Raw genomic sequence first — 27,524 nt, 5'->3', positions numbered from 1 at the left:
ATTCCAGGAGAGGTTGTGCTTAGCGAACAAGTCGCATGTAATTCTGAGGCTTGGACTTGGAGGATGAGGGCAGGCTTCCCGCAGGGGGGCAAACCTAAGTTAAATTCTGAGGGATGTGTGCCAGGGAAATGGAAAGGGGCGAGGGGTCAGTGGCCCAAACTTCCCAGGTGGAACTGCCTGTTGTGCAAACCAAGAATATGCTCAGGGACCAGCAAAGCAGGGGTATCAGACAAGGAGAGGAGGCCCTGGCCAGGTAGCTCAGACGGTTAGAGTGTCTTCCCTATACGCCAAGATTGTGGGTTCAATCCCCAGTGAGGGCACATACAAGAATCAACCAAAATGGGCACTTTGAATGCACAAGTAAGTGGAACAAAAATCTCTCTCTTTCTCTCTCTCTCTCTCCCTCCCTTCCTTCCTCTTTCTCTAAAATCAATAAATAAAAATTTAAAGAGGGGTGGGGGGGGACTGGATGAAAGGAAGTGAAGAGATTAGCCAGAGAACATACACACACAGCCCATGGACACAGAGAACAGTATGGTGATGCCCAGAGGAGGGAAGACTGGGTGGAGGTGGGCAAAGTGGGGGGCGATGAGGGACATCTGTAATACTGTCAACATCAACAACAAAAAGTTAAAAAAAGAGAGAGTGGCTGAACAAAAGAAAATGAGGGGAAATATTTTTGGAAAATAATTTGTAATTGAAAAACATACCGAAGTGCCCATTTTGGAGAAGGAGAACTCTTCGGGACTTCCATCCATGTACTTTTCAGTGAAGCAGCCTCTTTATTTGGGATTACATACGGGAGACATGGCATCATAATTTTTTCGGGCCTCAGGGCCACTAACAGCCGCGGGAGCTGTCCTGGTCCCAGAGGTGGACAGAGGGCTGTGACCTCCCATTTCCTCCCCTGCAGGGCCTCCCTCAGCACTCCTTCCCTCTTCACACCTCCCTTATAGGACCATTTCCTAAAGTCCCTATTAAAATTTACTGCCCTTTTATTCCTCCCCCAGGCACCTCTAATCCACAATGATGATGGGTGTTAATGATCACATTGCATATAAATTACTCCCATAGCTGGGTAAACCAGATAACCTTCAAACATGGCAGGATTTCACTGTAATAACAAAATATTAGTAGCTGTTAAACTTCCTAAGTACTCACAGTCTTTTTTTTGTTTTTTGTTTTTTTCTAATATATATTTTATTGATTTTTCCACAGAGAGGAAGGGAGAGGGAGAGAGAGTTAGAAACATTGATGAGAGAGAAACATCGACCAGCTGCCTCCTGCACACCCCCCACTGGGGATGTGCCCGCAACCAAGGTACATGCCCTTGACCGGAATCGAACCTGGGACCCTTCAGTCCGCAGGCCCACGCTCTATCCACTGAGCCAAACCGGTTTTGGCCACAGTCTTTCTTTGTTTAAAAAAATATATATATATTTCTTTATTGATTTCAGAGAGGAAGGAAGAGGGAGAGAGAGATAGAAACATCAATGATGAGAGAGAATCATTGATTGGCTGCTTCCTGCACGGCCCCTACTGGGGATCGAGCCCGAAACCCAGGCATGTGCCCTTGGCCAGAATCGAACCTGGAACCCTTCAGCCCGCAGGCCGACGCTCTATCCACTGAGCCAAATCGGCTAGGGCTCACAGTCTTCCTTAATTTTGATTTCTTTCTCAGTTGTCCCCTTCTCAATAATTACACCAACGACAGTAATAGCTGCCACTTTGGGCCATTTTTCAATGTGCCAGGGACTCTCTTCAGCTCTTTATACTGACTCATGCCTCCCAACAACCCTGTGAGTTAGGTCATGACCTCCAAAATGGATGAGGAAAGGCATCACTTCGCAGATAAGGAGGTTGGGGTGGACAGAGATGATGTAGCCTGTGGACCTGCGTTCACAAGGCTGGTCGTTAATAACCCCGGATTTTATGCCAAGCACCCCAGTTCTAGAGCCCGTCTCCGTTACCCATGCCAACCACCCAAGAGCAACCCTATTTATTCACTATTCCTTTGGTTCTTCCTCTAACATGTATTGCCAGTCTATCCACTACTCTCCCTCTCTCTGTCTCCAGCTCCGCTACCCTAGAAGAAACCACCATGGCTGATACATCCGAGGTCATCCATAAAAGTGGACTAAATGAATGATTTCCTAACTGAAATCAATGTGTGAGTTGAGTACTTATTCTGTTTTTCAAAGAAAACTGTGACTTTCTACCTATGAACTTGCAGGTTTTCTCTATTAATTTTCATGTAAATATAGACTTACAAAAGTGGGGTTGTATTATATGTCTCTCTTCCTTCCTTCCTTCCTTCCTTCCTTCCTTCCTTCCTTCCTTCCTTCCTTCCTTCCTTCCTTTCTTCCTTCCTTTCTTTTTCTTTTTCAAATCCTCACCTGAGGGTATTTTTTCCATTGATTTTTAGAGAGAGTGGAAAAGAGAGAGAAAGACAGAGAGAAATGTCAATGTGAGAGAAACATATTGACTGGTTGCCTCCTGCATGCGCCCTGACCAGGGCTCGGGCCGGGGAGGAGCCTGCAACTGAGGTACATGCCTTTGATCGGAATTGAACCAAGATTCTTGGTCCACTGAGCCAAACTGGCTAGGGCTTCTGTGTCTTTTTCTTTTTTTCCTTTTTAGTAGTTTGCTGTATTCTCAACATATTCTAAACATCTTCCCATGTTATTAAAAATTCTGTAAAAATTTGTAATAGCGTAATATTCTATTTCATGACATACTTTATTCGACCATTTTCAAATTGTTAGACAATTAGATTGTATTATTTACCTATTGCTAAACTCAGTAATTTAAAAAAACAAATATTTATTATCTCCGAGTTTCTATGGGGCAGGAATCTGGTAGTGGCTTTGGCTCAGGGCCTCTCAAATGCTGCAAACAAGGTTTCAGGTGGGCCGCAGTCATCTGAGGCTCAACTCGGGGAAGACCCACTTCCAAACTTACTTGGCTGTTGGCAGAATTTGGTACCTTGCTGGCTGTAGGCTGGAGACATCGGTTCCTTTCTCTCTCTCTCTCTCTCTCTCTCTCTCTCTCTCTCTCTTCTCTCTCTCTCTCTCTCTCTCTCTCTCTCTCCATATATATATGTATCTATCTACATATCTACCTACCTTTCTAGAGAAAAGGTACTCAAGACAGAACTATAGCCTTTTTGTAATCTAATTTTACCTTCTGTGCTCTATTCGTTATTAGTGAGTCAGTAAGTCCAGCCCACACTCCAGAGGTATGAATACCATGAGCGGGGGTCATTGGGGGCCATTTTAGAGTCTGCCTACCACTTAGTTTTTCCCAATTTTTCCACTACTACCAGTGATCTTCTGAATATCTTATTACTGGCATTACAAATTATTTCTTTATGATACATTTATTGGGGAGAAGGGTAAGGACATCGCAAAGGCTGCTAATGCACACTGACTAATTGGTTTCCAGAAAGCTTCCCATCATCAGTGTATGGGAACACCTACCTAATGCATCTCCATCTTAGTTGTAACATTTTTTGCTCACTTGATAAGTTTCTCCTTTTGATTTGCATTTGAGGGTAAATCTTTTTTAGTATCCATTTGTATTTTTTATATGAATTTTCTATTTTATGATTTTTTTGCTCATTTTTTCTACTAAGATACAGTGTTTCTTTTTTTATTTTTATTTTTTATTGTTTAAAGTATTACATGTCCTCTTTTTTCCCCGATTGACGCCTGCCCCTCCCCCGCCACTCCCACTCCCGAGGGCAAGCCCCCACCGCCCCTACACTGTGTTTTTTTATCAACATGTATGTACTTCACACATAAAGATATTAACAATGGGTGGGATTTTGTTTTGGTAATAGTTTTATTTGGATATCATTTATATACCATACTATTCACCCATTTAAAGCATACAATTTAATGCTTTTTAGTATATTGACAGATTTGTGCAATCATCACCACAGTCAATTTTAGAACATTTTCATCGCCTCAAAAATAAACCCCATGTCCTATAGCTATCATCTCTACTCTCCCAACCCCTCCCCCAGCCCTAAGCAATCACTAGTTGACTTTCTGTCTCTATGGATTTGTCTATTCGGGACATTTAAAATAAATGAAATCACATATGCTGTGGCCTTTTGTGTCTGCCTTCTTTCTCTTAGGTGAAGTTTTCAAGGTTCATCCATGTTGTAGCATGTATCAGAACTTCATCCCTTTTTATGGCTGAATAATGTTCTATTGTGTGAATATACGACATTTGTTTATTCATTCATCAGTTGCTGGACATTTGAGTTATTTCCACATTTGGGCTGTTATGAATAAATAGGAGCCCAATGCACGAAGATTCGTGCTAGAATGGGCCTTCCTTTCCCTGGCTGCCAGCACCGACTTTCCCCTCCGGCCCTGCCTTCCCACGGCGGCGGGGGGGGGGGGGGGGGGGGAGGGAGGAGCCATGGCAACGACGCAAGCATCCCGCCCACCCCAGGTCGCTTGGCGCCTGTGTATGCAAATTAACCGTCATCTGTGGTGAGTTAATTTGCATACTCACTCCTGATTGGCTGGTGGGCATAGCGGAGGTATGGTCAATTTACATGTTTGTCTATTATTAGGAAAGATGCTGCTATGAACCTTCACATACGAGTTTTTGTGTGGACATATTTTTAAATTTCTCTTGGGTTTATACCTACGAGCGGAATTTTGGGTCATATGGTAACTCTGTGTTGAACAGTTTGAGGAACTGTCACTGTTTTCCTCAGCAGCTGTACTATTTTACATTGCCACCAGCAGTGTATGAGGGTCCTGATTTCTCCACATCCTCAACAACACTTGTCATCATCTGTCATTTTTCAAAATTGATTTTAGAGAGAGAGGAAGAAGAGAGAAACATCCATCTGTGCTCCACCCATCCATGCATTCATTGGCTGACTCTTGTTTGTGCCCAGATCAGGGATCAGACCGGAAACTCTGGCTCATTAGGACGATGCTCTAACCAACTGAGCCACCCAGCTGAGCATCTGCCTCCTTTAGTATAGCCAGACGAATGGGTGTGAATTAGTATCTCATTGTGGTTTTCATTTGGATTTCCCTTGAGATTAATGATGTTGAGTATCTTTTCATGTGCATCTTGGCCATCTAAATATCTGCTTGGAGCAGTGATTTTCAACCCTTTTCACTTCATGGCACACATAAACTAATTACTAAAATTCTGTGGCACGCCAAAAAATATAGTTTTTGCTGATCTGACAAAAAAAACAAAACCCACCACAACTTACAATTTTGACTCATTCACACTGGACAGCTATTGCTGTGTTGCTATTGTCATTTTTTTTTTTTTTTACAATCTACATGTCAGCTATTGCATGTTTTGAAAATTCCTGTGGCACACCAGTTGCCTGTGTGGCCGGCACACTGATTGAAAATTGCTGGTTTAGAGAAATGTCTATTTAGAAACTGAGAATGTGTGGGATTTTTATAAGAGACATTGGGCCCAGAATGAACCCACAGCGGGGCGAGACTAAGCGGGGGTCCTAGGTTTGAGACTTGGCTTCCCCAGCTACAAGCTAGGTGTTTTCTGGGTTTCTTAAACTCTGGGCCTATTCTCAAGTTTTTAAAATGGGGATAATAACACCTACTTCGTAAGGCCATACTGTGGCTGACATGAGAAAACACCCGTGTAGCACTTGGCAGAGTACCTGATACACAGTAACCATGCAATAAATGGGAGCCATTTTCACCATTTTTAAAAGGTAGTGACAAGATAAGAACTGTGTTTCTGGAAGATTAATGTGGCCTTGTTATATTAAATAGATTAAAAAGAGATTGGGCCCTAGCTGATTTGACTCAGTGGATAGAGCATGGGCCTGGGGAATGAAGGGTCCTGGGTTCGATTCTGCTCAAGGGCACATGCCTTGGTTGCAGGCTCAATTCCCATAGGTGTGTGCAGGAGGCAGCCGATCAATGATTCTCTCTCTGAAATCAATGAGAGAGAGAGAGAGAGAGAGAGAGAGAGAGAGAGAGAGATTGGACCTGGCCATTGTGCTCAGTGGTTGGAATGCCCGAAGGGTCAGGAGTTGATTCCTGATTGAGGGCACACACCTGTGTTGTGGGTTCAATGTTCAATCCCTGACCTCAATTGGGGTGGGTGTGGGAGGCAACTAATCAATGTATCCCTCTCACATTGATGTTTCTCTCTGTCTCTCTGTCTCTCTCTCTCTCCCCCTCCCTCCCTCCCTCCCACTCTCTCTCCAAAAACAAAAACAAACAAACAAACAAAAAAATATCCTTGGGTGAGGATTAACAACAACAACAAAAAAGAGAATATAGATAGGATCACCAGTTCAGAGAAGAAACAACTATTGAAGCAAAAAGCGGACGAAATGAGAAAAGGATGCTTTCTGGCTTCCCCTCCTATTAAAGCCAAGTTCTCCCTCCTGTCCTTTGCCTGAGCAGCCCTAGAACGGAGAGTGATCTTGTTGCTTTTTCAAGTTTATCAAGGATATTTTAATCATTCTTGTATTTTAACTCATCTAATCCAGGGTGAAATGGTGATGAATATGTTTTAAATATTTTGATTAACACTTTATAATAACTTGCTTAAACGATAAGTATGCTTATTCTGTTTCTCTGGAGAAAGATGATACAAAACTTAGGTCATTTCAAGGTCATGTACACTATCAATTAAAACACTTTCCCATTGCCTGCTCATGCACTCATTTCATACATATCTATGGAGTGCCACCTCTGTGCCAGGCACTGAGTAGTCAGTGGTGAGCACAAGGTCTCTGCACTTGAGGAATTTATATTCTAATAAGGTAAAATATAAAAAGTCCATTCGTTCAGCAAATATTTATTGAGTACCTACTCTGTGCTTAGGATGCATTAGTAAAAAGAAAACAAGCAAAAATCCTTGTCATCATAGAGTTTACCTTCTAGTGAGAAGAGACAGACAGTAAACAAAACATAAATAAAATAAATAAGAAAAGTCTACAGTTTGTTAGAAGGCGATAAATGTTATTGGAAAAAAAAAAATAATGGCCCTAACTGGTTTGGCTCAGTGGATAGAGCGTCAGCCTGCAGACTCAGGGGTCTCGGGTTTGATTCCGGTCAAGGGCATGTATCTTGGTTGCGGGCACATCTCCAGTGGGAGGTGTGCAGGAGGCAGCTGATCGATGTTTCTCTGTCATCGATGTTTCTAACTCTCTATCCCTCTCCCTCTTCTCTGTAGAAAATCAATAAAATATATTTTTAAAAAAAGAAAATAATGCAGTCAAGGGAGAGTGGGGGTAGGGAGCTGAAATTGCACTTTTTAGATAGGTGATCAGGGTTGCCTCATTAAGGAAAGGAAGGAGGTGAAGTGAACTATATGGATATGGGAGGGAAGAATGGACCAGGCAGATGGAACAGCCCATGCAAAGGCACTGAGGCAGGAGTGCTCCTGCCAGAAATAAGAACAAGGAGTAGAGTGAGCAAAGGATAAAGTAGGAGGAGATTCAATTGGATGGGGAGTGGAGAGGAGACAGATCATCGATCCCGTTGGGCTTTGTCCGGTGAAGAGGCCACAGTTCATATCTGAAAGAAACAAGTAAGTGCTGAGTATATTTCTTGCTAAGCAAAGGATGGATGCATTGTAAGGACACAACTCTGGACAAAGAAAGCTGTGGTCTTACCTAGTATTTTGGAAGCTTGGAGTTTGTTAATTAGCACTTTTAGTAACTGGACTGTTTAGAGAGGAAGTGAAGTCTAGCTAAGGCAGCAAGCAGGATTATTAGAGTGTGGCCGTTGCTGATTCGCTAACTTTCTAAAGCAAGGGGCTGTCACTGATTGGGAGTTTGTCATCGATTGATTAAAACAGAACCTGGCGGTTACTTGTACGATGGCCAAAGAACAATTAGTTTTTTCCTTTGTTCAATTCGAAAGGACCACTCTGGCTGCTGTGTAGGCCAGGGCAGACGCAGGGAGACAAGTTAGGAGGGGAGAGGAGATGTGGCTTGAGCTATGGTGGTAGTAGTGGAGGTAATACAAAGTGTTTCCACTTGGGATATATTTATGTCAACAACAACAAAAACACCCCAAGATAATCCAATTAAGCCAATCCTATCGAAGTAACAGAATATTTGCCTTCACACAGGGATAACATGACTGGGTGACATTACAGAGAGTAACTGGGTGGGGCTGCTTTAGAAGGAGGAGTCAAGAGAAAGCCTCTTTGAAGAGATGAGAACTCAAAGATGAAAAGAAGACAGTTAAGACCTTACTGGCTAGAGGCTGGTCTCTCTCTCTCTCTCTCTCTCTCTTCTCTCTCTCTGTGTGTGTGTGTGTGTGTGTGTGTGTGTGTGTGTGTGTGTGTGTGTGTGTCTAGAAGGGGGTGAGGAGGGAAGCAGAAGCCAGATCCCTCCAGGCCCTCAGTGCATAGAATGGATTGAGAAGAGAAGAATGGAGACAATACTATAATAGACACTGTCCTGGGAATTCTATGAGGCCTCATTAAAGTCATAAAATAATCCAACTGAGAAGTCTTCATTGTGCCAGAGATTATTTCATTGTTTGCTGAATTATGACTCATAAATAATGGAATAAACTAAGGGGCAGCCGTGGTGCCCATACACCATGCAGTCACCAGTCTCTGTCTTTTGACTTTCATGCAAGGTCTGGATTAGCTATGTCTTCTCTCTCTCTCTCTCTCTCTCTCGCTCTCTCTCTCTCTTAATATATTTTTATTTGATTTCAGAGAGGAAGGGAGAGGAAGAGAGAGATAGAAACATCCATGATGAGAGAGGATCATTGATTGGCTGCCTCCTGCACGCCCCCTACTGGGGATAGAGCCGGCAACCCAGGCATATGCCCTTGGCTGGAATCGAACCTGGGACCCTTCAGTCCCCAGGCCAATGCTCTATCTACCGAGCCAAACCAGCTAGGGCAGCTATATCTTTCTCAAGACTAAATTGTGATCCACGTCTCTCTTTCACCAGCTGATCACGAAAAATGGTTAAGATTATTGAGGGCTTCCTGAATATCGGTATAAAGACAGGTTGTCCAGGCAGGATGACCTGGGGGTTCAACTGCAGAGAGGCTGTGGACTAGGTCCCCAGTCTCCTCCAATGAATAGATAGCAGGGGAGGGAAGGTGCTTTACCCACCTCTGTAGCCTCGGGGCTCCTAGCACAGTGCCTGGTACACAGTAGGAGCTGAATCACCTTTTTGTTGAATCTGAATTAAGCATGTAGATTAGATCAACAGTACTGAAATAATACATTAGCTCAGAGAAAACAGTCATCTGTGCATCTTTTGGTTCATCATCCAGTGTGTGGATTAGTCATACTTCTGATTCTACTACTTCTTTTTTCTATTTCCTGCCTTTGAACACTTCCTTTCTCTCCTAAAACTCCACTTTATAAGTAATCATAGAGAAAGGGAGGAAGAAACGCAAGCCAATTTTAATATTTTCCTTTTTTTTTTTTTACCCAATAACAGTTTCAAACAGTTTGATAAATATTAAAATTCATATCGTATAAAGATCTTGAGATGAGACCAAATATTTTTTTAGGACTTTCTATATGTATTTATGTTAATTCTAAAACCTAAGCAGTAGCTAGTATGACCCCCCCACTAGGGAGGTGAGGAAACTCTCACCCAGAGGGAAAGCCCTTTGGCCAGGGTCACAAGCCCTCGGGAGCTGGAATTGAAATCAGGTTGGCTGATCCCACAGTGGCATTGCTCCGTACGGCTCTTGGAATAATTTGGAGGCTTCCACATGTCTTTGCTTCATTATTTGCTCCGGAAATGTTAAAATATGTGGAGAAACAGTAGGTGCTCTATAAATAAAACATGCCTGTATATTTCCAAGCGATTAAAGCTGGAAAGTTTAATGTGGCACCGTGCCACTTGTTTAGTGGAAGCGAAGGGAAGGCGATTCCCGGCTCCCTCTGCAGAACTCCTGCCACCCTTTAGCCGTGAGTGGCTTCTGGCTCAGCGCCCGTCGGTGATGGTCGCCGCCCGGGGGAAGCCCGACCCAGACTGCAGGCGGCGAACGGCAGCGAGGGCGCTCGGCGCACGGAGGGAAGAACGGGCCAAGGATTCTTGCAGCCCAGATGTCATCTGGTTGGGAAAAGCCACATGTCAGTTGCAACTACTACACCGTGGCGGGGGGTAGGGGGTAGGGGGTGGTAGAGGGGGGCTGGGGAAGAGGGGGAAGGGGCGGGTGCAACTTTTTAAGTTGGGGTGAAGGCTGGCTAGGCTGCATTTTTAGGTGAAATCCGAAGAAACGCGAGCACCGTAGCTCAGTGACCAAGTCAGAGGGAATGCTGTGCATTTGGCAGCGGTAACAAGGACACAAGGAAAACACGAGGTGCCGAGGGCGGTCCAGGAGGTAACTGCCGCTCCAATCCACCCGGTGGCTCGGGTGTCGCCCTGGCCCGCGGCTTCTGCCCTTGGTTTCCCCTTCTTGCACAGGGAGGCGCGGGGCTGGCGGCACTCGGGCAGGTGTGACAGTTCCACGTGGGAGAGGGCGGGGGCTGCAAAGAGGGAGGCCTGCGATCGGCCGCTTCGCCGGGGCGCAGGGAGACACCGTGGGAAGAGAGCCTTACAGACCTTAGCAGCGCCCCAGATCCCGGCCCCTGGACGCCGCGGGCTCGGCGAAGAGACCGCGGGCCCCGCAGACCCGCACCCCGCGGCGGGCAGCCCGCTCCGCCAGCCCGCGCAGGGGCGGCCGCTCGGCGCGCGAGGAGGGGCCGGGGCGGGGCCCGCGGAGGGCGGGCGGGCGCGCGGGAGGCGCGGAGGGAGGGTGCCGGGCGGAGGGAAGCGGCCCGCGGCGGAGGGAGGGGAGGCCGAGTGCTGGAAGCGGAGCTCCGCGCTGGGACTGGTTCCTTCGCAGCCATTTTCTGTCCAACCAAACAGCCGATTGGAGACGGGAGCCAACCAGGGCTGCATTGGAGGTTTGTGTCTCGCTTCGGCCAATGATCGCTCCTAAACCGACTCCACTTTAGCTCGAATGAAATGTCCGTCTCCTCCCGGCGCCGTCCCCGCCGCCAACGCCGCCGCGGCCGGGGGCACTCGCCTCCCTCCCGCCCGCCCTCCCGCCCGGGCCGGGGCCGGCTCGGCGCCTGCGAGGCCGCTCCCGCTGCGGGCCCGGCCGGGGAGCGGGCGCCGGGCCGCGGCGCGGTCTTTGTGCGCCGGGCTGCGAGCGGCGGGACGCGGGCCAGGGCGCCTCCCGCCCGCCCGCCGCCGCCGCGGAGCTCCGGCCGGACGCCGAGCCAGGGGCTCCGGGCGCCGTCGGCCCCCCTCTCGGCGGTGCCCCGCCGGCTCCATTTTGTGCGGGGAGCGGGCCAGGGGCGGGGGGGTGGGGGGGACGCGGTTCGGACACCCAGCCCCGACCCTGCCCTCTTGGCCGGCAGCCGCGCGGGGGTCCCCGGGGAGCGCCCCTCTTCCGCCAGCGGGGGCATGCGGGTCGGGCCGCTTTGTCTGCCCCGCACCGGGGCCCCGCGCGGCGGGCGGGCGGGCGGGCGGGCGTTGGGCCCGGGCCTGGGCCAGCGGGTCGTGGGGGGGATGCGCGCCGGGAGCGGCCGCCCCGCACCGGCGGGACTGACAGGTCGGCCGGCTGGGGTCCGGGGTCCTCCCGCGCCCCTTCGCGGGGGAAGGAAGCGCGGTCCCGGGAGGAAGGCATGGGTTCGGTCGCCCCGCCGCCGGGTGTGCGCGGAGAGAAGGCAGCCGTCTGGCGGCTTGCGGTCCGGGCACTGGCCCCGAAGGTGGGACTAAGGTTTGGTCCTGGGTGGGAGGCGGGGAGGCTGCGCCGGGGCCTTAGCACCGGCCTCCGAGAACAAAGCATCACGGAGCACCCACGAGTCGTCCTCTCCCCCAAAGTAGTCCAACAAGGCAGCTGAAGCTCAGGTAGGGTACGACCTTTTTTTAAAAAAAACAAACAAACACAAAACACAGCAGCATCCCGCTAACCTTGGACTTCACGGCCCCGTGGGCCGCGTCCCCGGGGTGGTGGGGGCTCTCGTGTGCAAACTCATCAGCAGCGGGAAGCGAGGAGGGAAACCCATCCGTGCAAGTGGCCTTCGTAAGTCGGGGGGTCATTTGTAAAGTGTGGAAAGTTTAGCCAGAATTCCCTCAAAGGCAGTTCGGTGAGTCCTTTTCCTCGCTGTTCTTGGAGCTTAATGTAAGGACTTTTTATTGATGCAGAACTCCCGTGGTGGATGCCGGAGGAGGGAGGGTGGAGGGTCTGCCGCTTTTCTTGGATATAATTTGCATTTCTCCAAACGTTAAACAGATGTACGCATTCCCTTGAGCTTTCACATATATCATAACCTGTCTTTAAAATATATAGACCATATGGGGTGAGAACGTTTTTCTTTTAATTTACTGAATCTAAGTACTCAACTATTTGGGTGAGTGTGGTGTGAGGGGTAGACCCACCCCCATCCCCACCCCCATGCAAAATACACAGATATATATATATGGCTCTTACATTTTAAGTGTTGTGAGGACTTCCCCCCCTCCTCCCCCAAAGACACCCTTAAAAATGTAGCACGCCTAGCTACAGGAAGGAATTTTTTGGGCAATGTTGGGGTTAAAAAGAGGACAATATTTGAAAAGAAATTAAAAATTGCTTTTACGATGATAGCAGACAATGTCAGCCTGTCTGTGCTGCCTCTACCCTTGTAATGGCTTTCTGGAAATTCAATTTCAGTGGCTACAATCTTTTCCTGCTGTTTACTAGATTTCATGCTGGAATGCCTATTATTATTTTTCTTCCCTGAAAATTAACACGGAGAGGATGTTTTTGTTTTGACACTCCTCTAATTGTTTCACTTGAAAAAAGGAAAAGAACAAATGAGAAATGGAGATTGTAGCATTAGTAATTGATACCAATTTACTCAGCTATTTGCAGTGAGAATGAAGAGCTATTCAGATGCAATTTTAGTCCAGATTGGTGGTGCTTTAAAATTATAAATAGAGGTCTTAATTGATTGTGTTGTTCTATGTATGTTCTCTGGACAGCATGTATCTTTCCAGCATAATCTGAGATATTTAATTTAAAAGCATTATATTCTGAGATAAAATTTTCTCCCCCTTTGGGCTTTTGGGCCCCTGAATCTCATTCTAAAACATTAAGAAAACCATTCCCAAATTAAAAAACCATTCCCAAATTAAGTCGATATTATGTCTTGGCTGTTAATAGTTTAAGTAGTTTAGATGTGTAATTTTTGGTCTCTTGCATATTATATAATTTGGTGTGTTGTGATGAATATGGTGAGCATGACTAAACTCAGGGTTATGTTGGAAAAGCAATGCCCCCTTACCTTCTTATTCCCCCCCCCCCCCGCAATAGAATCAACTTTTAAAATTTGAGTTCTCCAAAATAAATCTTCCAATTTAACAAACATTTATTGGTGCCTGCTTTTTGCACCTTTTTACACCATGCACTCCACTGAGTAAGACTTGTAGGTAAAATTATACCTGCCTTTTAAGATTTTACAAAGAAGAAAGCCTGTAGGCCATACATCTTTACAACTGACACATGTTTATATTCTAGGTGAAATTGGGCACATATTAGACACCGGTTTGGAAGGGTGTTCTTGAACACCACTGACAACGCCGTTCTGACAGTATTTCATGACAGTAAGTATGTTTTCCCATTTTGGTTGTTAATTAGATTTGCACAGTAATTAGCTGGGGATTACAACTGGTTTTATATTGGAGATTCCTTATAGGATGAATGCCTTTCAAGTCTAGACAGACAGTACCTATATTCATCCCCAAAGCTTCCTTCTTTTTAGTGACTTGGTGTATAGTGTTTGCTGTGGGCCCCTACGGGCTGTCAAAGCTACAGGATACGGAGCTTGTCCCAGCTCTTCAGAGGCTGTCTGTTTATCTGGTAGGGCTTTAGTAGAATTGAATACTTTGAGGACAGTTATGTGTGGAATGGAAAATGCTGCTTCTAAATAGGGGTAGTACAAGTGAAAAGACGAGAGGGGGTAGGCCTGGGTAGTTGGCAATGTCATGGAGGGAGCTTGTAGGCCTCCAGATGAGCCTTGAAGGTTGAATGAGATTTAGATAGGTGGAGGGTGTTGCCAGATGCAGAGGCCTGAAGGTGAGTAACTTATGTTTAGGGAATGGAGAGTCGATCTGCACGGTCCAGGTGGGGATTTCACAGGATAATCGAGTGAAGAGATCCCACTGGGATTCCTGTCTGGATACCTAGTTCTGGGTCTGCTACTGTATCTGTGACAGCAGGTCTTGAGCAGTGATCGCCTCACTGCTAACCTGAAAGAACTGCATCCGGTGACCCTTAGAAAGGCACAGTCTAGCGCTAAGATTGGTTATCAGATTTTAAGGATTGCAAACAAGATTGGTTAGGCTAAGTGGGGGACCCACTCTTCATGCCTGGAAAGATGATGAGAACTGCATTTGAAGGGACAGTAATCATAGGAGGTTTCATTTGTCCAGTGCTTGCTACGTATGGTGCTCTTTGCTAAGAGCTAAAAGGCACAGTGACTTCACCTCTCATAGCAACCCCATTTTAAATGGGAAGCTGAAGCACAAAGAAGATGGTAAGGAAAGACATACAGCTTGGAAGGGGGTGCTCAGCTTCAAACCCAGGTGTCTGTTCTAAGAGCCACTGTTCCATCATGCCTCCTGGTAAGATGAATCTGAAACCAGGTGCATTTCTTAGCCAGCTGACCATTAACTTCACATATTTTAGAGAACACTGTTTTCAACTAAATAATTAGAATAGTCAGTAAAGGAATTCAATGGGATTTAACTACTCTGTTCCTACTTACCAGTTAGTTCCCTTGATCCTAATGATTCATCATTGTAGCTGTTCTCTTGTCATTTTCCTACATGCTCTTCCCTCTGTTCTCTGTCCTTCACCAGTGAGTGTCACACGTGGGCATCCTGGTACCACTTATACATTCTTGGCCATCAGCTTCAGCCAGGCTCTTGGCACTGCCCCACCCTCAGGCTGTTCCTTCCCATTCTCTGCAGCAGTGGCATCGTCTGCCCAGCTGCAAGAATCCCAGCATTATCCTTGGTTCTTCCTCCAGTTCTGGCTCAGTCAGTTGCCAGATCTGCTGATTTTACCAACTGCTAACATCTCTTCAGCCTCTGCTCTCTCCGTCTCCAGATACTGGAGCGACCATCATCTTGCCTGAGTTCCTGCCCTGATTGCAGCACTGTGGTCCTTGCTGGTCTGCCCCATCTTTCCCCTCCTCGGTTCATTGTTACACTGGACTGTAGCCAGAGTGGTCTTTTAAAAAAGAAATCTGATTTACCCGCTTTGCTCTTGTCTACTGTACTGCTTGATCTCGCCCCCACTTAGCTTGCTCTAATCCACCAGGACTAGATTTCCCTATTTCCTTTGTTTGGAACATTCTTTCCCTGCCTAACTGATTTCTGTTCATCTTTTAGTCTCAGTTTAAATGTGATTTCCTAACACAGCCTTCCTTGACTCTCAGTCTATGAGGTCCCTTTCGGAATAAACTCCCAAAACATAGAACAAAACATCTTTGTTTTCCTTAGCACTAACAGTTAATCATTTGTAATTATTTAATAGCTCCTATTGTACAATGCTGTCTTTACATGGCAAGTTCTCTTCTCATCCTACTTGCTCAAGGTCTCATGACCAGCAAGTAGTAGGGAATTCAAACCAGGTGATCCAATTCCAGCACATTCCTTGGAAGTACTGATAGGCTATGCTTACGCCCCCTTCCCCATGCCCCCGGTTTGCGTAACATTTGTCTTCTCTGCTGGATGAGGACGGAGACTTGTCTGTGCTGGTGACTGCTTTCCCACACAGCACGGGCCTGATGCGTACTCAGTGTTTACTCGGTAAATGTTTGTTGACTGGCTTGCTTACAATCGATAATCTATGTTTAGAACATTTTATAGGATATTTTAGACCTAGAAAAAAATCTTTGGGATGTAGCAGGTTCCCCCTCTCCCAATATGTAGATAGCATATTGTAAGCTATCTTACAATATGAGGCTGATTTGTTGATGTGCTCATTCATTTGTTGAATGAAAGGTATAAGTGCTTTGGGGATTCAGAGAAGGGAACACTTAAGTTTTGGCTTGCAGAATGGAGTCAACCCAAAAGATTTCAGGAGGATGGGGGAACACTGGGTTTAAAGTATGGGAGGAAGACAGAAGGTATGGTGAAAGGACAGGATGGCTAAAACTTGCGGAACCAGAGACCCAGACAGCTAAGCTGGCTTATCTTCAAAGGAGGGGAGGTAATACTGATGTCTCCTGAGTACCAAACCCTGTCCTTAGCAGGTTTCTGTTCTTTGTTTAATTCTGACAACTTTAAAATACTTTCAGAAGTATTTTTTAGAAGACTGAGGTTTAGAGGCTAATTCTGTTAATCCAACTGATGATCTTGCTGGTAATTCCCGTGCATAAGATAATGTGATTTTTAACATTTTGCCTTTAATACTTTTTATGTTATATTTATAAATTAATCTCAGATCCAAGTTATTTGAACAGTGTCCTGTAGATCAACTAATTTAAAAAGACTCATGGTACCCTGTGAATATTCATTTTGGAAAGAATTTTTTACTGTGGTTTTTTTTTTTCTCCCCTATTAACAAAGAGTTGTTTTCAGTTGTATGTTCTGAAACAACCACTGGTCCTGTCTTCTGCACCTTGATCTCCCCTAGGGCAGTGGTTGGCAAACTGCAGCTCGAGAGCCATATGCGGCTCTTTGGCCCCCTGAGTGTGGCTCTTCCACAAAATACCACGGCCTGGTCGAGTCTATTTTGAAGAAGTGGCATTAGAAGAAGTTTAAGTTTAAAAAATTTGGCTCTCCAAAGAAATTTCAATCGTTGTACTGTTGATATTTGGCTCTGTTGACTAATGAGTTTGCCGACCACTGCCCTAGGGCATTGTAAAAACTAGTCAATTCACAGCTATTCTAATTGAGCTTTTTTATGGCTAATAAAACCTATCATCATATCTATCTATTAAAGACTACTCTCCTAGTACCTTTTGTATTTTAGGATCAATACAGTAATTTATATTTGAGTAATGTTTCACATGCATTTATACTATTAACTGCAGTATTTGAGTCCTTGTCTAACACTTCTTTTCCATCTCTGTTGGATTTTACATAGTCTTCAATAACGAGGCATTTCTGTTGACTGCGGTATCTAACCTAATTGGAGCTACAGATATATTTCCGTAATTTACATAGTTTTTTTAGGGGGTAGAGAACAGAATTCACCTACTTTAATAATTTGTGAAAGTACAGGGTACCTATTTACTCATACTTTAAAAAAAATTATTTGATTGATTGATTTTAGAGAGCAATTTGTTGTTCCACTTCTTTATGCATTCATTGGTTGTTTCTTGTATGTGCCCTGACCACAACCTTGGCATATCAGGACAGTACTCTAACTGAGCTACTCAGCCAGGGCCTCTAAGAGTGATACACAGTCACTGGAATAATAATACTAAAAAAGAGAGAGAAACCTTTTGGTAATTATATAATATGCAAGAGTCTGACTCTCCTACTGACCTCTGAAAAGAAGAATGCCTGTTGGTTAAATGTATTTCTATAAAAAATGGAAATAATATCACCTTCCCTATCTCAAATAGCTGGGTTCTGGGCTTGATGAATATTTAGGATCAAGTATCTCTTGATTTGGCCTGAAAGCACGTATATATTCCACTGAAATTTTGCTATACTGTTTATTCAGATAATGCATTAAAAATTTTCTAGCCGAAACCGGTTTGGCTCAGTGGATAGAGCGTCGGCCTGCGGACTGAAAGGTCCCAGGTTCGATTTGGGTCAAGGGCATGTACCTTGGTTGCGGGCACATCCCCAGTAGGGGGTGTGCAAGAGGCAGCTGATCGATGTTTCTCTCTCATCGATGTTTCTAACTCTCTATCCCTCTCTCTTCCTCTCTGTAAAGAATCAATAAAATATATTAAAAAAAAAATTTTTCTACCCATGACTAGCCAGTCCCTTGTTTTTCGTTTTTGTTGTTGTTGTTTTTCTCTCTCTTTTTTAGTATTATCTGCCAAGCAGAAAGACTCCCAGGGTTTGCCATGTTGGTGAAATATAATGTAGTTATTTTAAAACTAACGGTTCTGTTTTTTTCCCAGATTTTCCCTCTTAGAATTCTTTTAGCTCTGAGCAAAATTAATTAAGCAGGCATCTTTTCAAGTAGCCATTTTAACTGTCACTCTTGTCTGTGGTTATAATTTTCCTACCCTTATACGCAGAACTCCAGTCTCCTTGACCCCTCTTTTTCTTTTTTCTTTAAAGAATCAGAAGTTTGAGGGTAGGGGAAAGAGAAAATGAACCTTTGGCTAGAATTAGAGGTTGATGGGCTCATTCAAAATGTGGGTGCATGCTTGGTTACATGGGTACAGATTGTGCAAGGAATCCATATGTTTCTTATCCCAGACAACAGTTTGAATCCAGACATTGTCTATTGTGGGACGTCTGTGAGACCACAAAGAAAGTCTGCAGAGGAGCCAGAGGGTTTCCGGGGTATATTAGGCTTCAGCCGGAGAGCCGAAAGAGCCGCACACAGGTGTCTTTCAGGAGAATACTAATTTGGGTTTTGCTTGTTGATCCAGGGGTAAGTTAGGCTGTAAGTCAGAGTTGCCTGTACTATGTTTGAGGGTTATGCAGTTGAAAATAAAGAGATGTGTATTTTAGATTCATTTCCTTATTTTGTTTCCCTGTTGGTCTTACGTTTTCACTTACGGAGGATGATAGGGGACTCTTGGATAGTTGGCAGATTATCAAAAGGTTTCCAAATCAAGAAATATAAATGTTTTCTTTTAGTAAGCTTAAGCTATGACAAATGTAGTTGACCTATCCTATGATATTTCATGAGCACTACGTTTTTTTTACACAAGTTTTATTGAAGAATATTGAAAACCTTTTTCCTCCTAGATGGATGGTGACAGTTCTACAACAGATGCTTCTCAACTAGGAATTTCTGCAGACTATATTGGAGGAAGTCACTATGTTATACAGCCTCATGATGGTAAGACAGCTACAGTCAACAAATTCACAAGTAGAAGCAAATTAGGAAGTGGAAATTTTATTAATATGATGCTATAGGCTACTTTTGTCTTTATAGGAAAATTAGCAATCTTGCATCACCATTCAGTGAAAGTGTATAAAGGTGTACTGTGCTACTTTAATTACCAATAGTCTTCAAAGAGTGATAAGTTATAGAAAAGAATTCTGTAAGGGTATGCCTTTTAAAGTTTCTTTAAAAATTGGTTACTGATTTCCTATTTGAGAATTAAATATGGAAAATTCTTACTCAATTGGAACAGTAAGACGTTCTTTAGAGGGTGAGTTGCTAGCTATTATTTTTAGTACTTATAAACAGATTTATTTTTGTTTTTCCTTCAATATTAAGTTTGAGCTCTGCAGGTATTAAAATTGGCCTATCAGAAATAATTTGGCTTTGTGGCATTGTGATTTGTAAGATTAAAAACATTAAGATACATTTTTGTAGAAGGCAATTAGAGGAGGCAATTAGTTACTTCATCCTAAAACATACTTAAACAAGTTAATTTTAACAACATCCTTTTAAACACATGAAAATGTATACTGAATCAGCTTAAGTGACTTTCCTATTTAATTCATATAAAGAGTGGGAAGTTTCCTTACAAGATAATGCATTTAATCATCAAAGGATATTATTGGTACTGTGAAAGCTTCAGTTATATCTAAAAAATCTACATAATTTGAAAATTCACTTTTTGTAATAATGTGGATCACTGCCATAGCTTTGTTCAAAACTGTAACTACATTAGTAATAAACCAATTGGATCAGTAATATTCAAGTCCAATTTTTCCTTTCTAGGTAAATTTGGCTTTGGGTAGACATATAAGCTCTTAATCTAGCAATAGTCAAGGAGCCATCGTCATAGGTCAGGGTCTGTAAGTTTTATAGCTCAGTCATGCGACACATTTATGAGCACTTCCCCTGTTATAGGTGCTACCAAGTGCTAGGAAAGAGACAAAGCTGACTCTTGGTCTCAAGTAGAAAAAAAATTAATAGGCGGTGGTGGGAGCCTCTCCCACCTCTGCGGCAGTGCTAAGGATGTCCAACGTCCTAAGCCGTCAGAAGCCATCAGTCGGACATCCCCCAAGGGCTCCCGGACTGCAAGAGGGCGAATTTCGTGCACCAGGCCTCTAGTCAGAAATAAAAAGAATTATGCAGTGTGTCAGAAAAGATGCAGAGAGGCACTTGTGATATTTTGTGAAAGCAGAGCTCACTTCTGAAGTGCTGTGCGAGGTTGTTACTGAGCTCTTTGGAGAATGAGTAGGTAGGATTTGAGTAGGCAGAGTTGAGGACCAAAGAGTTCTAGACAATAGGTTTGAAATTAAGGAGTGGGTTTAATTCTGCCCTGAGAAAGTGGTGAAAAGAACTACTATATCCTAATCCCTGAAAAGGGTTAGGAAATGAGCCAGAATGGCTCTCATCCTAGGTTGCTATAGACAGTCTTTCTTCTCTACCTTGAAGTAAAAATTATGAGAAGCCTTAAACTAAATTACTTTTATTTCTTTAGATACTGAGGACAGCATGAATGATCATGAAGACACAAATGGTTCAAAAGAAAGTTTCAGAGAACAAGATATATATCTTCCAATTGCAAATGTGGCAAGGATAATGAAAAATGCCATACCTCAGACGGGAAAGGTAATGTGGAGGAGAAGCTTAACCAGGAGATTTTTGGGGGTGGGGTGGGGTGGGATGTAAAACTACGTGACCGTAGTTCATGACTACAGTTAGTTATTGATTTCAGTCCTTCAGCAAATCAAGTATTTCTTTCAATTCTAATACTTAGTTACTGAACAGTGTTCCATTTTCAGTTCTGTCATGTCCCCAAAATGCACTCCTTTCCCCACCTATTCGAAACAGATGAAATATAAGAAACTTTTAAAAATAGGTGCATTGTCAGAGCTATCGGGTTTGGGCATATTAGGTAACTTCCATAATGTTGCAGCAAAATTGGGTCATATTGGACTGATGTGCATATTATAAGGATTTTTTAAAAAATCCTTTTATTTGGAAACAACTATTTTGTTTTTTATGTTTTTATCATTTTACCTGAGAGAACATTTTTTAAAATTGATTTTTAGAGCAGTGGTCACCAACCTTTTGAACCTCATGGACCACCAGTGGTCCGCGGACTCTCTGTTGGCGACCGCTGTTTTAGAGAGAGAGGGAGAGACACAGAGAGAAACCTCTCTCGGTTGACTCGCATACTTTCCCTGATTGGGATTGAACCTCCAACCTGGGCATGTGCCCTGACTGGGAATTGAACCCACAATCTTTTGGTGTACAGGACGATACTCCAACCAACCAAACCACCTGGCCAGTGTGAAACAACTATTTTTTATAAAATTATAGATATTAACATACATTTAAATTCAACTGGTAAGTTTTTAGGTAGTTTTGTTAGAACAATTTTAAAAACTCATTGTCACTGTACTCATCACTTGGTCTTAAATAAAATTCACACTTTTTATGTTTTATATTGCATAATAGACTTTTCTATCATTTTATTATACCTTATAAAGTATACATGAAAGTAATAAAGCTTTTAAATAAATATATTATTAAAATATATCACTCAGCCTAGAAGTTCCAGTTTGAGAGGTCCTCCTTATGTTTTTTTAAATATATTTTTATTGATTTCAGAGAGGAAGGGAGAGGGAGAGATAGAAACACCAATGATGAGGGAAAACCACTGATCCCGGCTGCTTCTATACATCCCCTACTGGGGATCGACCCTGCAACTGGGGCATGTGCCCTGACTAGGAATTGAACCATGGCTCCTGGTTCATAGGTCAAGGCTCAACTACTGACTCACACCTGCTGGGCGTCTTTATATTTTAAGGGGGAAAAAAGCACAACTGCTGATTATTGCTGAGACTAGGCCTGCACTGTTGTCCAGTACCCATAGCTACAAATGATTATTGAGCACTTGAAATGTTATTGAGCTGATTGAGATGCGCTTGAAATGTAAAACATACACCAGATTTTAAAGGCTTGTATGAAAAAAAAAAGAATGAAAATACCTCAATTTTAAAATTGATCCTGTGTTTAAGTAATATTTTACGTTTATTGGGTTAAATAAAACATGTAAAATTAACTTACCTGTTTCTTTTAACGTGGCTATTAGCAATCTAAAGTTATATACATTGGGTGGCCAGATTATTATGATCTCTAAACGCATAATAATCTGGCCACTCAGTGTATATCCTATATAATAAAAGGCTAATATGCAAATTGTCCCCTCAACCAGGAGTTCGGCCAGCAGGCAGGCCGGCCAGCAGCCCATGTCCCCTCTCCCTGGCCAGGCTGGCTGGACCCCACCCATGCATGAATTCATGCACCGGGCCTCTAATATATATATACATATACACACACACAAAGTGGCAAGATTATTATGCGTTCAGAGATCATAATAATCTGGCCACTCTGTGTATACAGCTCACATTATATTATCTTGCTTAACTGCATTTATGCAACTCTTGTTTACTTTTCTCCAGGATGTTGTTTAGGCATGGAGATGAAAGGCGGTATATTTTAGCAAGGATCTTGAATGTCATTCCTATTAGAAGTGGCTTTGGAATTGCATAATTTAGTCCATTAGAGTCTTACTTTCAAACCCCAGACCCTAAGAGAACTGTTTTTATGAGGTGGTGGGTGTGTGCTTCTTTAGGTAGGCTTTTTTTTGTTGTTGTTAATCCTTACCAGAGGATATTTTTCCCATTGATTTTTTTTTTTTTTTAGAGAGTGGGAGGGAGAGGGAGAGACAGAGAAACATCAAAGTGAGAGAGACATATGGATTGGTTGCCTCCTGCATGTGCCCCAACCGGGGCCAGGGATCAAGCCTGCAACCGAAGTACATGTCCTTGACTGGAATCCAACCCACCCTTCAGTTGGGCCAGCGCTCTAACCACTGAGCAAAACCGGCAAGGGCTGGGTAAGCTTCTTAATAAACTCAAAACGTATACCTGACACTTTTGTATCTTCAGTAGAAAAAATATCACCAGGTGTCATTCTTTCACTCCCTTGTAAGTCTTATGTGACTTCAGTGTTTGCTTTTTAAAATTTTAGTGCCCTTATTTTTGGAAATAACTGGTACCAAAGTCTGTAGCCCACAGTATACTAACTACACACAATCTGGCTTTCTTGGGACACTCGTTAGTTGGGTTTTTATCTTGCGATGGAAGGGATGTCCAGTGGTTGCTTTTATAACTAAACTAGAGGCCCGATGCTCGAAATTTGTGCAAGAGCAGGCCTTCCTTCCCCCGGCTGCTGGCACCGGCTTCCCTCTGGCACCCGGGACCCAGGCTTCCCTCGCAGCCCCGGCTTCGTCCCAAAGGATGTCCGGTCTAATTAGCATATTATGCTTTTATTATTATAGATTGTATCTGTTTTCTGTGAATAGTTGTCAAGGCTTCTCTGACTTGTATTTGAGTTTTTAATTCTCACTCTGAGGGTTGGAATTTTAGTAGTACAAATTGTGTTTATGTTATTAGTATATATTTCAAAGATTAAAGGTTAACAGTCATAAACTGAAGTTTGTACTCTTCTGAGTAACTTTCACTTTTGCCGTTAGGAAGGTGATGATTATATTCCCTGCAAATTTACCTTTCATTTTTCTCTTCAGATTGCAAAAGATGCCAAAGAATGTGTTCAGGAATGTGTGAGTGAGTTCATCAGTTTTATAACATCGGAGGCCAGTGAAAGATGCCATCAAGAGAAACGGAAGACAATCAATGGCGAAGACATCCTCTTTGCCATGTCTACCTTAGGCTTTGACAGTTATGTAGAACCTCTAAAATTGTACCTTCAGAAATTCAGAGAGGTGAGTAGAATGTCTTCCATTATGCTTCTAAGAAAATAAGATACACTATTCACTAACTTTTAAAATGTATTGCTTAAAAATTCATTTTATAGCAAACTACGTAACATTTCTCAGACGTGTGTCATCACTTATTTACTGTACTTAAGAAGGAAGTCCTTTCTTTTCCTTTGGTTGTTACTAACAACAGCATAGTTATGTAATGATTAAGAATGTGGACTCTGGAGGGTGAATCCCAGCTCCACCACAGGTGAACTCTGTGACCCTGGGCAGATTATTGAAGTATTTAGGCCAGGCGTCCTCAAACTACGGCCCACGGGCCACAGGCGGGTGTTTTTGCCGTTTTTTTTTTACTTCAAAATAAGATATGTGCAGTGTGCATAGGAATTTGTTCATAGTTTTTTTTAAAACTATAGTCCGGCCCTCCAACAGTCTGAGGGACAGTGAACTGGCCCCCTGTTTAAAAAGTTTGAGGACCCCTGCCTTAGGCCTTGGTTTCCTGATCTGTTAGGTGAGGCTAGTAATAGTGCCTATTGAGAGGACCTGGTGGAACAGTCCATGGACTGCATTTAGCTGGGCACATAGTGAATGCTCACTAATGTCAGTGCGTGCTGGTATTGTTATTAATTTAAGAGGTAGCATCGTTGCCTATGAATTTTGTGAAAATGAATTAAAATCAGCGTATTTATTTCCGCACTGCAAGTTGGGTATATGATTCACTTTGCTTTCAAAATATTTTCTTAGTATCTTTAGTGTTAGGATACCATTAAATTAGTGATACCTTTATGGAATGATTAAAGTAGGAAGAAATATGTAAATTCTTCACAGTATTTTTCCAAATTTTTAGCATCATGGGACCTTAGAATGGATGATAACTTAGAGGTCTTTGGTCCAAACTGTAATTTTGATTTAGAAATTTTAAACTCCATCTATCTGAGGAAAATCAAGGCCCGGAAAGGCAAATATACCCTCCTTCTTCTTATCTTAGTTCATGTAATACAGTTGTTTGTTGTTCTTAAAAAAAAAAATTAAACTCTAAACTTGCTGTTACAGTACTGCCCAGTTGGCTGAGAGTGTATATATAATTGATAACTTGGATAATTTTAGTAGATTCATAAGCTGAATATTTATACTCTTTTACAGACTATTTCATCTGTAAGTAGAGTTCTATTTTCCTTTTGATGTAGTGTGGAATTAGAATAATTTATTTAATTTTACTCATAAATATTTTAGATTTTCTAGGTCATTCTTAAGATTATCTTTTGATGATTACTAGTTGTATAAAAAGTTAGCATTTGAAGACCTCTTCATACGTAATTAACCAGAAGTGTTAATAAGTACTCTGTGTAGTGTTTGTAAAAATAGAAGCTCCTAATCTTAGAAATTAATCAAGCATTCTCATTTAGAAAACTGTTTCTTTTGAATAGCAGTGATTACATTTTTGGTTCTCCTTCCCCAGGCAATGAAAGGTGAGAAAGGCATTGGTGGAGCAGTCACAACTGCAGATGGATTAAGTGAAGAACTAACAGAGGAGGCATTTAGTAAGCAGTGTTGTGATACATTTATACAACTAAATTTAATGTAATTTAGTGTCAGTGGTGGTACTTTAGGAATATCAGCACTGAGTGTTTTGACATAGCACTGTCTTGAATAGTCCTTCTTAAAATATATGCTGCTTAGTTATGTGAGTGTTGCTTCCAGCCAACCCTTATGGTGCAGGTCTACCCCTGAATCAGAAACTCATTTCGGCAGATTTGTACACATGGGTAGTTAGTTAAAGTACAGTTCAGAGAAATGAAGATTCAGAAAATCAAAAATGCTTCGGGAGCTTTTTTAAAATGGAATATTTGGGGGTTATGCTTTGGCCAAAGATTATATTGATAAACAGCAGAATTATAATAAGACATTAATGGCATAATTTTACGGTTCAGGCCAAGAAAGTAGATGCAATTCTTTTCTCACTTTAACTTTTTTTTTTGGTCTTTTAGCTAACCAGTTACCAGCTGGTTTAATAACTGCAGATGGTCAACAACAAAATGTTATGGTTTACACAACATCATATCAACAGGTAGAGTACCTTCTTTGTATTTTAAATTATTTTAAAAATTGATTATACCCATTGATTTTGATCACAGGTAGTTAACTTCAACACATTATGTTATTATTAACCTGATTTTTAAAAAGGTTAAATACTATTTTCTCAAAATATACAATTGTTTGATACTCTCTTAATGTTATATACACACACACACTAGAGGCCTTGTGCACGAATTCGTGCACGGGTGGGATCCCTAGGCCCTGCTGGCAATCGGGCCAATCAGGGCTATCTCGCCCAGTCCAGGGGGAGGGACTGTGGGAGGTTGGCTGTGTGAGCGCACTGACCACCAGGGGGCAGCTCCTGCGTTGAGTCTGCCCCCTAGTGATCAGTGCACATCATAGCAACCGATCGTTTGATCAACTGGTAATGGTCGCTTAGGCTTATACACACACACACACACACACACACTCATATTTGCATAGAAGATTTCTAGATAGAGGCACACACACACTCATATTTGCATAGAAGATTTCTAGATAGATGCACAAGAAATTAATAGTTTCCTTGGGTAGAGAGAGTGAAGATTTGGGGCGAGATGTAGACTTATTTTTCATCTTCTATTGTTTTTCTTAATTTTCTATTGTTTTTATTCATTGAATTTATAATATGCATGTTATTTTTAAACTAATTTTTCTTTCATTCTTGTCAACTTAAATTTTCTAATCTTAGATTTCTGGTGTTCAACAAATTCAGTTTTCATGATCTGAAGAAATGATGTAGTGGAGTAGGAAAAGCAAGTCTGTACGATTCCGAAGCAGAGACATTAGAAGGACTGGGAAAAGCTGTCTCTCTGTATATTAAATAGCTGTAATGTAGCTTCCTGATGCTTGACTAATTGAGGTGTTAATTCTGACTTGAGAATCTTTTTCATGAATGATTTTAAAGAAAAATTTGGATTTTAAAGGTATTAAAGTATTTTTGTTTTGTACGAGAGTTTGTTGCTCTGTATGACTCCTGTATGCATTGTATATTGCAATTTATTACTGTCAGAGATTTGTAGACAGTTTCTTATTTTCATATTGAATCATGTTACTTTTGTAATTCAAGTAAGCAGCTGGGTTAATTCATGATGTTTGCCCTTTTAATAAAATACAAGGGTAGAGTTCATTTTGAATGCAAGTTGCCTTTATTATAAATTTGAGTTTGTCTTGGTTATATACTATCTTGCATGATAACCTAGCTAGATTTTTAACATTTGCCATATTTATTAAAATTAATTTTTTGTAAAACATTCATAGCATAAGCAGCACCATTTTTAAAAAATGTAACTGAAAAATTAAGTGTGAATGCAGAAGCAAATATTGTCTGCCCTATTGAACTTGGTGCCCATTAACAGTGTTTACACTGTTCATCGTGCCTGTTAAGATAATTTTAGTTTATTGGAGCTTTGTTAAGACTCCATTTATTTATGAGTGTTGGAATTCATTTAAGTTTAATGTAGTCCTAGTGCTCTTGAAATGGTGCCCCTTTCGTTTTGTATAAGATTTTTCCAAAACATATCTTACTGTCCTCTTCCAGAAGAGGGACTTTATAGTCTGATGGTAAATGTCCTCATTTTACCTTTTTAATGGAAATGTCAAGTTTCCGGTTA

The 27,524-nt window shown here is 42.6% G+C and overlaps 1 protein-coding gene across 6 annotated transcripts; it reads left to right on the top strand.

Moving 5' to 3' along the window:
• Positions 1 to 10,775: 10,775 nt before the first annotated feature.
• NFYB (nuclear transcription factor Y subunit beta) lies at positions 10,776 to 27,040 on the top strand. 6 transcript variants are annotated; one of them, XM_054719423.1, is made up of 8 exons: positions 10,776 to 10,908; positions 13,512 to 13,597; positions 18,887 to 18,980; positions 20,524 to 20,654; positions 23,641 to 23,838; positions 25,295 to 25,376; positions 25,824 to 25,903; positions 26,603 to 27,040. In XM_054719423.1, the coding sequence occupies exons 2-8, from the start codon at positions 13,592 to 13,594 to the stop codon at positions 26,633 to 26,635; spliced, it is 624 nt and encodes a 207-aa protein (XP_054575398.1). In that variant the 5' UTR covers positions 10,776 to 10,908; positions 13,512 to 13,591; the 3' UTR covers positions 26,636 to 27,040. The 6 variants fall into 6 exon arrangements, with proteins under 6 accessions (XP_054575398.1, XP_054575401.1, XP_054575399.1 ...); XM_054719424.1 differs by lacking the exon at positions 10,776 to 10,908 and adding an exon at positions 11,302 to 11,718; XM_054719422.1 differs by lacking the exon at positions 10,776 to 10,908 and adding an exon at positions 11,728 to 11,860.
• Positions 27,041 to 27,524: the final 484 nt, after the last annotated feature.

This window comes from Eptesicus fuscus, chromosome 7, assembly GCF_027574615.1.
Source record: "Eptesicus fuscus isolate TK198812 chromosome 7, DD_ASM_mEF_20220401, whole genome shotgun sequence".
Classification (NCBI taxonomy): domain Eukaryota; kingdom Metazoa; phylum Chordata; class Mammalia; order Chiroptera; family Vespertilionidae; genus Eptesicus; species Eptesicus fuscus.
The sequence above is the reverse complement of the archived record's forward strand: the minus strand, read 5'-3'. Positions and strand labels throughout refer to the sequence as shown.